The following is a 13,951-nucleotide window of genomic DNA, read 5'->3' on the forward strand; positions in this document are numbered from 1 at the left end:
TGGAAGTTTCCAAATAAAAAATTATTGTTTTAATTAATTACCCACCATTCTTGACACAACTGTTAATAAATACTTTTTTAATTAAGCTAGATTTTTAGCTCATTACCCACCATATTTTCACAGGTAAGTTCAATGTCCATGGACTAAGCTTTGATTTAAGCGATAAGTAAAGCTTACTATAAAAGTATCACCATTAGCTCCATCATCATAAAAAATGCAAGATAAAAAAAACTTCCAAAACAACTCTGGAATAAAAGAGAGTAATATCTCAGCCTCAATAATTTTATACTAGGTGCACAACAAAAACTAATTCATCCTTCTAATAAGCTCATTTATGTAAACTTCCCTGTTGCCGGCGTCGCCGCCTTCAACATAATGATTCCTTTTCTTCTTCAAACCACCCAATGGAGCTTTCAGCTTGAAAGGCCACAGAAAATTGTTGACCTCCTTGAAGTGAGGTCCAACACTCAAAATCTCATGTATCAGATCTTCAATGCAAACAATCCCATACTTACCCAAAGTCTGCATTTAAATATTTATGTTAATGTCAAAAAATTGAGTTAACAAACAAGCATGCAATAAGAACATTAATAATAACTACATAACCAGATATACCTGTTCGATAACAGAGTTGTCGGTCAAAGCGATTCTCTGTTTGTTAACTTTTCCATAGCCCCTCTTGTAGATCAATTCTCTGACACTCTTCAAATTTGGGTACCTGAAGTCAATTTGCATATATTAAGAACTCAATCAAGGTAATCTGACACTGTATATTAACCGATTTTTTTATTTGCATACCCATAGGTAACATATGGCTCAACCCTGCGGAGCATGTTCACAGTTGCTTTGTTAACTTTGAGAAAGACACCACCGAAGATCTGCCACCAGAAAAGAAACATGATCAGAAGGCTATATAGTTAATATCACATACACAAACAGTATAAAGACAAGATGCCAAACATTAAGAGCATACAGATATGGGAAAATGAAGACAGTAAGGTGAGGAAAAATAGAAATGCAATAATATGTTTACAGATAGATTAAGCTCATTATATGAACAGAATGAAATATTTTGGTCTGAAACTTATTGAGTTTTATGTTGTAATAATCGGACCAACTACCATAACAATCATGTGACCTTGAGACAATGGCACGATACAGAATGTACTTCTCAGTTCTCGATAAATACAAGAAAACCAGGAAAAGGCAGCCCATGTTTATGAAGGACTCAACCAATAATCAATTTTTTTAATAATCAGTCTTCATGGCAAAGTTTTTCAACTAAGCGGATGAAACATGGGATCAATGACAATTCCATGAAAAGAAACTGTTCTCAGACCAGTAAAATGAGTTCTGATGACAATAATCTTTCAACAGAAATGAATCATAAACCTATCCTGTTCCTAATTCCAAATGTACTTTATGTATGGAACCTAATTAAACTGCTGATAAGGAAAAAAGTTTTCACATATCTTTTTTATCACTTTCAAGTTTCAACCACTTTTACACAAACATATCGGTTCATCACAACATACTTTTATCCAAAATTAATATGTTCTTCGGCATAATTAATCATTTCAAGACACACTTTGAAGTTTGAATCAACAAAAACTCATTCAGAAAATATTATCAGTGACTCTCTTTTAAGCAACTTAGTCAATTTAGAAGAAGCTTCTACAAATTCCTTCAATTTAATTTCATTCCACAGAAATTAAATGCAGCACATTACATAGAAAATTTGAATTCTCTGATACAAAAAATCATTGAATGACCAACAAAAAACAAATCTAAAATTTTATTTGAACATTACCCGTCTCAAACGCAGAAGTTGCAAAATCTTCCTTGACTTTGGGTCCATAGCATTGATACTGGCATCAAAGAAATTCCATGAATAAGCAATATCATAATTAACTTCATTATTTTTGTTTGTACAGCTAAAATTGATATACGAATAGCAGTATACCCGAGCTGATATTCTAATAAGGGTATGTCTACCCCAGCTTGAAATATGACATAATATCAATGATCAGTCAAACTAACATCAATCGATGGTGTAAGCGGTGGCTATATGGCTGTCATGTTTCGTGTGTTCGAAAGGAGTTTTCCTATTACATTTGCATATCTACTTTCCCTAAGCCAAAGGCCCCATGTTGACGCCTTTCTCACCCCAAAAAATGGTTATTTTGATTAGAAAAAACACTTATGACATTTGCATATCTATTTACTGGTTTGGATTTAACAAAAAATGCAGAATCAGCAAAATAATCTAAAATAAACCTTTTTTTAGAAACAATATTGTTCATGTTCTAAAAAAACTAGTTATGACAAAATCACTTAAGTAGAATCAATTTTTAAAAGCAAGGCAAGTACAATATATGAAAAATTACCCACGAATCCTGATAATGAACAAGAGCTTAGCTTCAGGATCAACATAAAACCCACCCCTAAGCTTGGCTTCACGCTTCAACCTAATCAGTTCCTTATCCTAAAAACACAAATTTCAAATATAAACAAAAATGATTAATATTCAATATTCAATAAAAACTTATCACTACTACTTCAATGCAATGCAAAAATGAATGATTTTTGGAATGAAGATTGAATAATTTTGATACCTGGTTTTCATATTCTTTAGCGTAGAGTTTGGCTCTGTTGAAAATCAATTTGCGTGAAAGAACCCTCTTTTTCTTCGCAGCTTCAAGTTCCTGCGTTTTAGTTAATGCCAATTCTTCATTTCTTTTCTGCTTTTTCAAAACAGATTCAGGAACTACACTACTTTTCACTTCCTCTTCACCCATTTTCAGAGAGAGAGAGAGAGAGAGAGAGAGAGAGAAATTCACTCAATTTAGGGTTTTATGAAAGAGTGACTATGTTCTGTTTTATGGCCTTTCATTAATTGGGCTTGTTTTTGTTCTGTCTTAGGTTCGGCCCATATTGTTTTTCTTTTGTAAATGTTTTTTTAAAGATATCTTAATATTTGGTAAACAAAAATGTACCTTCAAATATAGGAGTAAACTTTTATTATATATACTAGCATATTGACGGTCACTGCCGTGTCTGTCAACCCGTTTTTCTGTCGTTTGTAACGTGTAGTTTATATGTTATAAATGACAAATATAATATTTTGGGTTAAATATTTGTAATTTGCAATTGAATTTATTTGATTGTTGTAATGTTGAACGTAATCTGACACTGTATATTAACCGATTTTTTTATTTGCATACCCATAGGTAACATATGGCTCAACCCTGCGGAGCATGTTCACAGTTGCTTTGTTAACTTTGAGAAAGACACCACCGAAGATCTGCCACCAGAAAAGAAACATGATCAGAAGGCTATATAGTTAATATCACATACACAAACAGTATAAAGACAAGATGCCAAACATTAAGAGCATACAGATATGGGAAAATGAAGACAGTAAGGTGAGGAAAAATAGAAATGCAATAATATGTTTACAGATAGATTAAGCTCATTATATGAACAGAATGAAATATTTTGGTCTGAAACTTATTGAGTTTTATGTTGTAATAATCGGACCAACTACCATAACAATCATGTGACCTTGAGACAATGGCACGATACAGAATGTACTTCTCAGTTCTCGATAAATACAAGAAAACCAGGAAAAGGCAGCCCATGTTTATGAAGGACTCAACCAATAATCAATTTTTTTAATAATCAGTCTTCATGGCAAAGTTTTTCAACTAAGCGGATGAAACATGGGATCAATGACAATTCCATGAAAAGAAACTGTTCTCAGACCAGTAAAATGAGTTCTGATGACAATAATCTTTCAACAGAAATGAATCATAAACCTATCCTGTTCCTAATTCCAAATGTACTTTATGTATGGAACCTAATTAAACTGCTGATAAGGAAAAAAGTTTTCACATATCTTTTTTATCACTTTCAAGTTTCAACCACTTTTACACAAACATATCGGTTCATCACAACATACTTTTATCCAAAATTAATATGTTCTTCGGCATAATTAATCATTTCAAGACACACTTTGAAGTTTGAATCAACAAAAACTCATTCAGAAAATATTATCAGTGACTCTCTTTTAAGCAACTTAGTCAATTTAGAAGAAGCTTCTACAAATTCCTTCAATTTAATTTCATTCCACAGAAATTAAATGCAGCACATTACATAGAAAATTTGAATTCTCTGATACAAAAAATCATTGAATGACCAACAAAAAACAAATCTAAAATTTTATTTGAACATTACCCGTCTCAAACGCAGAAGTTGCAAAATCTTCCTTGACTTTGGGTCCATAGCATTGATACTGGCATCAAAGAAATTCCATGAATAAGCAATATCATAATTAACTTCATTATTTTTGTTTGTACAGCTAAAATTGATATACGAATAGCAGTATACCCGAGCTGATATTCTAATAAGGGTATGTCTACCCCAGCTTGAAATATGACATAATATCAATGATCAGTCAAACTAACATCAATCGATGGTGTAAGCGGTGGCTATATGGCTGTCATGTTTCGTGTGTTCGAAAGGAGTTTTCCTATTACATTTGCATATCTACTTTCCCTAAGCCAAAGGCCCCATGTTGACGCCTTTCTCACCCCAAAAAATGGTTATTTTGATTAGAAAAAACACTTATGACATTTGCATATCTATTTACTGGTTTGGATTTAACAAAAAATGCAGAATCAGCAAAATAATCTAAAATAAACCTTTTTTTAGAAACAATATTGTTCATGTTCTAAAAAAACTAGTTATGACAAAATCACTTAAGTAGAATCAATTTTTAAAAGCAAGGCAAGTACAATATATGAAAAATTACCCACGAATCCTGATAATGAACAAGAGCTTAGCTTCAGGATCAACATAAAACCCACCCCTAAGCTTGGCTTCACGCTTCAACCTAATCAGTTCCTTATCCTAAAAACACAAATTTCAAATATAAACAAAAATGATTAATATTCAATATTCAATAAAAACTTATCACTACTACTTCAATGCAATGCAAAAATGAATGATTTTTGGAATGAAGATTGAATAATTTTGATACCTGGTTTTCATATTCTTTAGCGTAGAGTTTGGCTCTGTTGAAAATCAATTTGCGTGAAAGAACCCTCTTTTTCTTCGCAGCTTCAAGTTCCTGCGTTTTAGTTAATGCCAATTCTTCATTTCTTTTCTGCTTTTTCAAAACAGATTCAGGAACTACACTACTTTTCACTTCCTCTTCACCCATTTTCAGAGAGAGAGAGAGAGAGAGAGAGAGAGAGAAATTCACTCAATTTAGGGTTTTATGAAAGAGTGACTATGTTCTGTTTTATGGCCTTTCATTAATTGGGCTTGTTTTTGTTCTGTCTTAGGTTCGGCCCATATTGTTTTTCTTTTGTAAATGTTTTTTTAAAGATATCTTAATATTTGGTAAACAAAAATGTACCTTCAAATATAGGAGTAAACTTTTATTATATATACTAGCATATTGACGGTCACTGCCGTGTCTGTCAACCCGTTTTTCTGTCGTTTGTAACGTGTAGTTTATATGTTATAAATGACAAATATAATATTTTGGGTTAAATATTTGTAATTTGCAATTGAATTTATTTGATTGTTGTAATGTTGAACTTTTTAAATACACTTTTAAAATAAGAAGATAATAAAGATAAAATAAGAAGATAATGTTATGTGGTTTTTTTTTGTAAAATTAAGAAGATAATTAAGGCAAAATAGGGAATTACACCATAATGAAATGATTATTTTATGTTTTCCCTTTATTAAGTACTAGAGATATATAGTTATAGACTTATAGTTCCCCAATCACAACATGAGAGTGGGCACGTTTTTATATTGTAAACAAGTGATTTAAAAGCTTCTTTCCTGTGAACTATTGAGTGTCATTGTGGGAGGAATGGGGAGTACATCTGTTGTTCCACTTTTTGGGTACACATCTATTGTCTCACACTTTGTGTCATTTCATGTATCATGAACTTGTGATTGGTCAGAAAAATATTTAATAAAATTAAATTTTAACTTAAATATTTTTTTTGTAATCAATCACAAGTCCATGACACATGGAGTGACACAAAGTGTGAGACAGCAGATGTGTAATCCACTTTTTGTACTACTTCATGTATCATCATCTCTAATTGGTTGAAAAAATTATTTAAGTTAAAATTTCAATTATTAAATCTATTTTTTGGTCAATCATCTCTCCCGACACACAGCATGATACAAAAAAGTGGGACAACATATATACAATGAGTAAGGATCCTCTTCATTAATTGAGAGACAAATACCACACAGTAACACATAAAAGATAACATTTAATAACACTTTTATCCTTTTGTTTACTATGAAATCACATTTTTGTTATTAAAAATATGAATAAAAACAAGCATTTGTCTCTCGTTCATATTCACTGGGGAAGAAGCATTTTCAGCTTAAAAGCCTTAATCTAATATGAGAAGAGTGCTAGAAGAGGAGAGAAGAATCTCTCATTTTGATATCCATGACATGATTGGATATCAAAATTAAAAAACTATGAAATAAAAACCATATAAATAATTAAAAAAATATGACTTCTTCTAACTCACTCTAAACATTAAATATTTGAACTTTTGGTATTAGTCTCATTTTCCTTACCCTCCTTAAATATTAGAAACATTGTTTTGGTTCTTATTGTTTAATCATTGAGGTTTGTGAATCATCTCTTAAATGATGCAACCTAATCCCAAGTGGTTCCCATTACTAAACCAAAACAAACTAACCCAAAAAGACAATAACAATCCATTTATACAAACCCCAAACCCAAAGCTCTTGTAACATGTGTCTTACAAAAGGGTTCTATAATCTATTCTTTTATATTAGATAGACTTCACATTCCTTAGCTTGTTCCACTCAATGCAACATCTTTATTGGTTGTCTCTAATTCTTTATCCATGTCTATTTCAAGGTCTATGTTTTTTCTTGATGTCTTGGACAGGTTGTGGGTGAGACTCCACCCTCAACCTCCTACACCCTACCGTCTAATCACTTTATAAGTATAAGTCCCTTTTTTGTTGATGGTGGGACTCGAACCCATAACCTTCTGCAATCCATTCCTTACGACCACTCTATTCACCATCAGACCACCTTATGACTCCCCTCGGCTTGGTTGAACTACAACAAGTGGAACACCTATTGTGGATCATTTTATACTTCATAAGTTATTATTTGTGAGATTGAAGAAAGAAAGAAGCGTTTAAGAATTATGCTTTGAAATGTAGTGGTTTAGTCTATATGGATTTTAAGGATTATGCTTTGACATTAGTTCTAATATGTTGGATTTGATAAAAGTTAGGTTTTGGTCTTGGTTAAACATTTTAGGAAAACAATGTCATTTTTGTATATTTTTAAATGGTTCCAATTAAATTATTTCTCTGTTTGTTAATTGGTTTTTTTTTAAACATAAAACCTTAATAGTACAATATATAAATAATAATTAGTAATAAAAGTGTTTGTTGGATTCTAATGTAAAATGATTTGAGCACTCGCATTATGCAGTAATCATCATAATATAATTGTCTTGTACAACCTGTGATGCCCTATTTATAGGCACAGGATCCAAAAGATAATTACAATAAAATGAAGAGGAGTTTGAAATTGAGATCATAATCAATATTATCAAATATGAGCTGAACATACGAGGTCATATCCTATTAGGTTTAATCATTTAATCAGTTAAAGTGCGTTATTGGTATCTTATAATTAATAATTATGTATAAATATGTAATTATATATAAATGTATAATTAGTAATTATGTATGATTATATTAGAGTTATCTCTTCATTTTTGGAGCAAAATAAACAAGATATGCTAGGAAAATGGAGATTGAGATTGTTACGTGAGGGAGATTCTTTGCTAGTGAAAGTCTTAAAATCGAGGTATGGGGATGGGTTTTTGAGGTGTGGAGGGAGAGTGCTTAGAGTGTTTTAGGAGGGGTTCTTCTTGGTGGAGAGAATTAGGTAGTCTTAGTCAGCCCAGGGAGAGAATAGGTTGTGGGTGAGTAAATGATGGTATTTGTAGGTCTTTGGATAGTGGTTCTTCTGTTAAATTTTGGACTGATTTATGAGTGGAGAGAGATATCCTCAAAAGTTCATTTGCTAGATTATTTTAGGTGACGTTGGATAAAGATGCATTGATTGAGTCCTTGGGTGCTTGGAGGAATGTTGCGTGGACTTGGAGTCTGAGATGGAGAAGAAACTTATTCGCTTGGGAGGAAGAGGACCTTGGTGAGCTCCTAAGACACATCAACGGTTCTTTGCCTAAACACCATATTGTTGATTATTGGATTTGGAATCATGATAAAAGTGGACAATACACCGTTAGGAATACTTACAAACTCTACAAAAGGTGGAAGCTTGTTGTGCTCTTGCTTTTTCAAAAAAAGCTTTGGTATTGTAACGTTCCAACAAAGATGAAGTACTTAGTTTGGAAGATTATTTTGGATGGGGTTCCATCTAAAGTGAATATTGCTCATAAAGGTGGTTTAAATGCTCAAAGACAACATTCTTTGTTATCTTTATGGTGAGTTTGAGGAAACCTCTAGTCACTTGTTTTTTTCCTGTTCTATGTCATATGTTGTTTAACAAAAGCTTTATTCTTACTTTGGGTTAATCTCTATTATCCTTAATGATGTCAATACTTTATTTGCATTCCATTAAAATGTCATAAAGTTGGATAACAAGAAACAACATTAGTGAGTATCTCTTTGCTTTGTCACTATTTGGACCATTTGGCACATCAGGAACAAAGTCATTTTTAATAGATAGAGGTTTCACCTAAATAATGTGATGAAACTTATTTTTCTGAATTCTTGGAATCTTCGAAACACTTGGTTTCCCTTGTTTTCTTATCTTTTTGTTGATTGAGTGAAATACCCTTCAAATTGTCTTTCACTTTGTTAATTATAGAGATTTGTGGATATAAATACCAATTATTCTCCTAATTTCTTTACGTTTTGATTAATAAAATTTTCATCACTAATAAAAAATGATCAGACTAATCTACTCACCGTACTAGTCCAATTCCCATAATAACTCATGATGGAATTTGGAGTAGATGAACATCCCCAAAAATTCTTCAAATACATAATAGTGTTATAGATGTGACCTATTAATTAGGTTATAATAAACTTAAATCATGCCTAAGAAAAAAAATTAGAAAAAGATTCAACTAACATATGAGTTTAAACTTCTATAAATGCACTCTAATCCTTAAGCATTTCCTTTTATAATCTTCTCAACTATATTTGTTATATAAAAATAAACTTTATTTGTGACAGAACTATACATATAGCATAAATATGATATAACTCTTGTTAATACACTAGTACTACATTCAATGTTATTACATATATAGAGATGATATCAACCAGTGATATCAATGTTTACCAACAAGATCAATAACAAATATTCACCTAACCCTAATAAAAATAAAGTTTATTTCTGAGAGAGAATATCTCAAACCAATGATAATAAATTAAAAATATAAAAATGATAAATGTTAATCTTTTTAAGAGAAAAATATGTATATATTGTCATTGTGTGAGTTTTATACATTATTAATTGTATCATTAACAATTTATTTTCAATCATAATTGACTATTTAAAAAGATTTAATATGTATACACGATAGTGTAATACAACAAATCATCCACAATTAATTTATTAGCCCCAATTGATTCTCAAACAAAAGTAATACAAATATGATACGCTGACAGTGCAAAAAACTTTACACTGTGAGCGTACACTGTACAGATTTTAAACTCATTTAAAAATGTATTTTGAATGAAGAGTGAACGATGCACTACCTATGTATAAATTTACACTGACTTGTGTACAAATCTTTACACTGTTAATATATTATACCATTTTTTAGTTGATATAACATATTTTCGTTGGTATATGACACTTAGACATACTCTAGGATATGATTTGGGATATGTTTTCGTTGCTTTTCTATTTAGAGGCTCCATTCATGTCCTAATTGGTAACTTGTGTATAATTCTATACCTTACTTCATCCTCTAACACAATAGAACCAGCCCAACCCAAGAAAGTTAAAAGCAAAAGAGACCCCAAGTTTCAATGAAATTCATGTTAGATAACTTTATTAATACTCACATTCATATTTATCTTATAGGAAAAACCTCAACTCCCACAAATCATTTTTAAAGTTATTATACACTTCTTTTAAGTTTTTTTCTTCAAATAAGACGGTTAAGTTTTAATGGTACACCATTTTTCTAGAATTGATGACTATGTTGAAAAATAAATTTAAAAAACTTATTCTTGAAGTAAGTAAATCCTCCCATTTTGAAATAACTAAATGATATCTTTGGCAACTAATAAATAATAATCTTACTTTGAAACATTGGATTTTTTGGCGATTACATAAATTGACATCGCTCTACAATGTGTCAGATTTCCGTGTTCCGACTTTAGATTAGATCCTAAAAACTCATGTCTCTATATTCTAATTCAATCACATTTCATTAAGAAATATCAAAAATTATTTTCTATTTTATGAATTTTTTAATTAAATATCACAATTTTATTGAATTGTGACATAAATCAGACATCAAAAATAAGATATATAATTTACATTCACTTTAAACACAAAGATGTAGAGGAAAATAGTAAAACTAACCATTGGTGTTTACTTAAAGCTATTCTATTACTTTCTTCTACCTTTTCTTCTTCTATGGTTCTACCTTTTCTTCTAGCTATAGGTGAACTTCAAATTCTATTTTTAATGAGATACTACTCACAAATAAGCTAATAATTACGGAACATTTTTGCTTTTCCTTTCCACTTTTTCCCTTTCAAATAAGCTAATAATATATTCTGCTCCTACTTTTCTTTGCTTGATCCTATTGCTCAAAAGCCAAAAAAGGTTTATAACTTTATTATCTACTTAATTTCTCCTTGCAAGTTAAGAATCTATATATATATATATAACTATCATCCTACAACATATTTCTCCATTATTTAGACAAAAAATGTTCTTTTCGACCATTAATCTTGAACACTTAGATCAATTAATATTCATTTGATTATATTTGGATACATCAATTTGTTTGATACTTTGGTATGACACATAGTAGTAAACTTTCATATGTAAATAAACTAATTACAAAATCTAAAATTTAATATTTTAAGAGGAAGTGTATCATTCTTAACTTCTTATGAACTTAATTTGAGGAATAAGTCTTGCTTATAGATAAATATATATACTCTTCAAACAATATCTTTTTGGATCTTTTCATATCCATAAAATGTTGGTTTCTCCTTCTTGACTTATTTCTTAAGAGCATGTTAGTAATGAATATAATGCATTTCTTGGTTGGGTTGAACGAGGATCACTCATTAATTTATAAGACATGACAAGATGTCTCTATCATACTCATTTGATCTTCCATGATGTGATTTTTATTTTGAAATGTTTATCTTACAATAGTTTTGCTAATATCTTTAATTTTTTCCATATATGCAGTAATACTATTCACCAATATTTTTTTTTCAAAGTAAAATATATTTTAATCTTGAAGGCTACTAGAAGTATATGGTCTTTCAAAGTTTTAATTTTGAGGTTAAATTTTCTGCTACTTGAACCCCAACAACACTTAGATGAATATCTTCAATTAACTTTGATGCCTTTAGGTTTTTTCTTACCCCGTGAAACACACAATAATTAGACATGAACTTAATTTGTATCAAAATAATCTTTTAATAATAAAAAGAGAAAAAAATGTATACACTGACAATGTAAGAGTTTTTATACTATAACTTTATCATTCACCATTTATTTTCAAACATTATTGACTTTTCAAAAAAAGTAATCCAAATGAATGATAGATGATACACTGACCATTTGTTTATTAATAAAAAACACTATCCTCTAACTTAAATTCAGAGGCTTAACCATGATTTTTTATATTAATCGTAGTTAACTTAAGAGTTCAACAATTTTTGCAGGGATGAGTGTTTCAAATTCTTTTTACTTTTAATGATAAAAATGTATTTCATCACATTTATAAAGAGAAAATGGGGTCGTTTGATTTTTGTTTTGTTTTTGTAGGACTTATCTAAACTACTAAAGATTTTTTACTCTGAAATAATATATGAATATATATATATATATATAATTCCACGTGCAGGCTTAATTTGGAAAATAACTTATACAAATCTCTTTTACCATTATCATTGTTTTCTTTTTTTTTGTTCCCTACATTTATTTTTTCTAAAGGAAATATAATATGAACATTTTTTCCTCCCACACCACTTCATTTATCAGGTGTCTTTTGTTGATTTTTATAGTTTATATAATAAATACATTCCAAATTGACTTGTACTACACATTTCTTTAAGTCAATTTCATTCACGTCGTGTCACTTACGACCCACCACGTATATTCAGGGGTTGCCCCACTATTCACCTCACCCTATTTATTCTTATCACATCAAACACTTATTTCTCAAAACACTCAAAACTTTAGGGTATCTTGTTACCAAAGCAATCCCATCTCATAAATCATTCTTCTCAAAAATCATCATTCACATTACTAGTTCTTATAAAAAATGACCATTCATATATGAGTTGACATATAATGGTTTACGAGTAAGTTTTTTAAATATATTTCACATTTTAAAATGAAGAGTAAATTTAAAAAATATACTTTTGGAATAAGTGAATTCTTATTTTCATATATATGTCACACTTTTTGTGAATAAGAAGATTAATATAAAGATATAGTAGGAGGATTAACATTACTTAACAAAAAAATAATCACATCATTAGACACATATTAACTTAAAAATAATTTTTAATGAGGTAATGAATGGCAAAATAAGTACTATAACTCTTAGCTTTACCCAAAACAGAGAATTTTTTTTGATGTAAACGTAGGTAACATGTCACATTTGGAAAGAAATATATTTTATAACTTTTGATAATCATTTAATTAAAACTAGTGTGTTGACATGCACTGTCGTGCCTGTCAACCCGCTTTCCTATCGTTTGTAATGTGTAGTTTGTATTTTATAAATTAAAATATAAATTTTTCGCTAAATTTACGGTTGAATTTATTCGATTGGTCTAATATTCAATTTTTTAAATACACTTTTAAAATAAGAAGATAATAAAGATAAAATAAGAAAATAATATTATATGGTTTTTTGGTAGAAATAAAAAGATATTGAGGGCAAAATAGGAAAACACAAATTACACCATGATGGGTGGTTATTTTGTATTTTCCCTTTATTAATAGTATAGATATTAATATATTTTCAGGATCTTATTGATTATCTTTATATAATTTTGTCTTCACAAAAATTATTTATAGATTTTTTCGATGCTGAAGAAGTGATTCGGTTGGATAATTTTCCTCGTCGACCACATTACCTGCATGTGGCACAACTGTCTCCTTCATCACAGTGACACGAAAGCATATTATAAACAAATTAATTGGTAAAGTAAAGATTAAAATATAAAGAATAACAAATGAACCCACGTTGCACCCTTTCCAAAAGGGAGTACATCTGATGTCCTACACTTTATGTCGCTCCATGTACTTATAATTGGTTAGAAAAATATTTAATAATTAAATTTTAACTTAAATATATTTTTTCTGACCAATTACATGCCTATGAAACAAAGTGTGGGATATCAGACCTATACCCTTCCAAAAGTGCCGACATGGTCACTTAACATGTACATCTCAATAAGCTATATTACACTTCAGAGTTTAGGTCTCATTTTTGTGTTAATGCATCACAATATCTTATATATTTGAACTTGTATACTTATATATTTTCATTTTTTATCACTTGTTGACCAATTTCCTTTTATTTAGATACTATACTTGAGTCCCTTCACTATATATATGAAAAAATGCAAGTGAAGGATATTGTTTGAAAGATAAAGACTAC

General features: G+C 29.9%; 1 protein-coding gene across 2 annotated transcripts; it reads right to left on the reverse strand.

The window, feature by feature from the left end:
- On the reverse strand, window positions 217-5,290 carry LOC109328472 (60S ribosomal protein L7-4-like). 2 transcript variants are annotated; one of them, XM_019561954.1, is made up of 6 exons: window positions 5,042-5,290; window positions 4,814-4,911; window positions 4,237-4,294; window positions 3,225-3,304; window positions 616-718; window positions 217-522 (listed from the first exon to the last, which is right to left on the reverse strand). In XM_019561954.1, the coding sequence occupies exons 1-6, from the start codon at window positions 5,222-5,224 to the stop codon at window positions 307-309; spliced, it is 738 nt and encodes a 245-aa protein (XP_019417499.1). In that variant the 5' UTR covers window positions 5,225-5,290; the 3' UTR covers window positions 217-306. The 2 variants fall into 2 exon arrangements, with proteins under 2 accessions (XP_019417499.1, XP_019417498.1); XM_019561953.1 differs by lacking the exons at window positions 3,225-3,304; window positions 4,237-4,294; window positions 4,814-4,911; window positions 5,042-5,290 and adding exons at window positions 799-878; window positions 1,811-1,868; window positions 2,388-2,485; window positions 2,616-2,862.

This window comes from Lupinus angustifolius, chromosome LG15 (assembly GCF_001865875.1).
Source record: "Lupinus angustifolius cultivar Tanjil chromosome LG15, LupAngTanjil_v1.0, whole genome shotgun sequence".
Classification (NCBI taxonomy): Eukaryota; Viridiplantae; Streptophyta; class Magnoliopsida; order Fabales; family Fabaceae; genus Lupinus; species Lupinus angustifolius.

Coding starts and splice junctions, on each gene's coding strand:
- LOC109328472 (XM_019561954.1), bottom strand. CDS start 5,224: ATGGGTGAAGAGGAAGTGAAAAGTAGTGTAGTTCCTGAATCTGTTTTG. Junction 719..3,224: donor GAGCCATATGTTACCTATGG/GTATGCAAATAA, acceptor AATTGACTTCAG/GTACCCAAATTTGAAGAGTG. Junction 523..615: donor ACAACTCTGTTATCGAACAG/GTATATCTGGTT, acceptor ATTTAAATGCAG/ACTTTGGGTAAGTATGGGAT.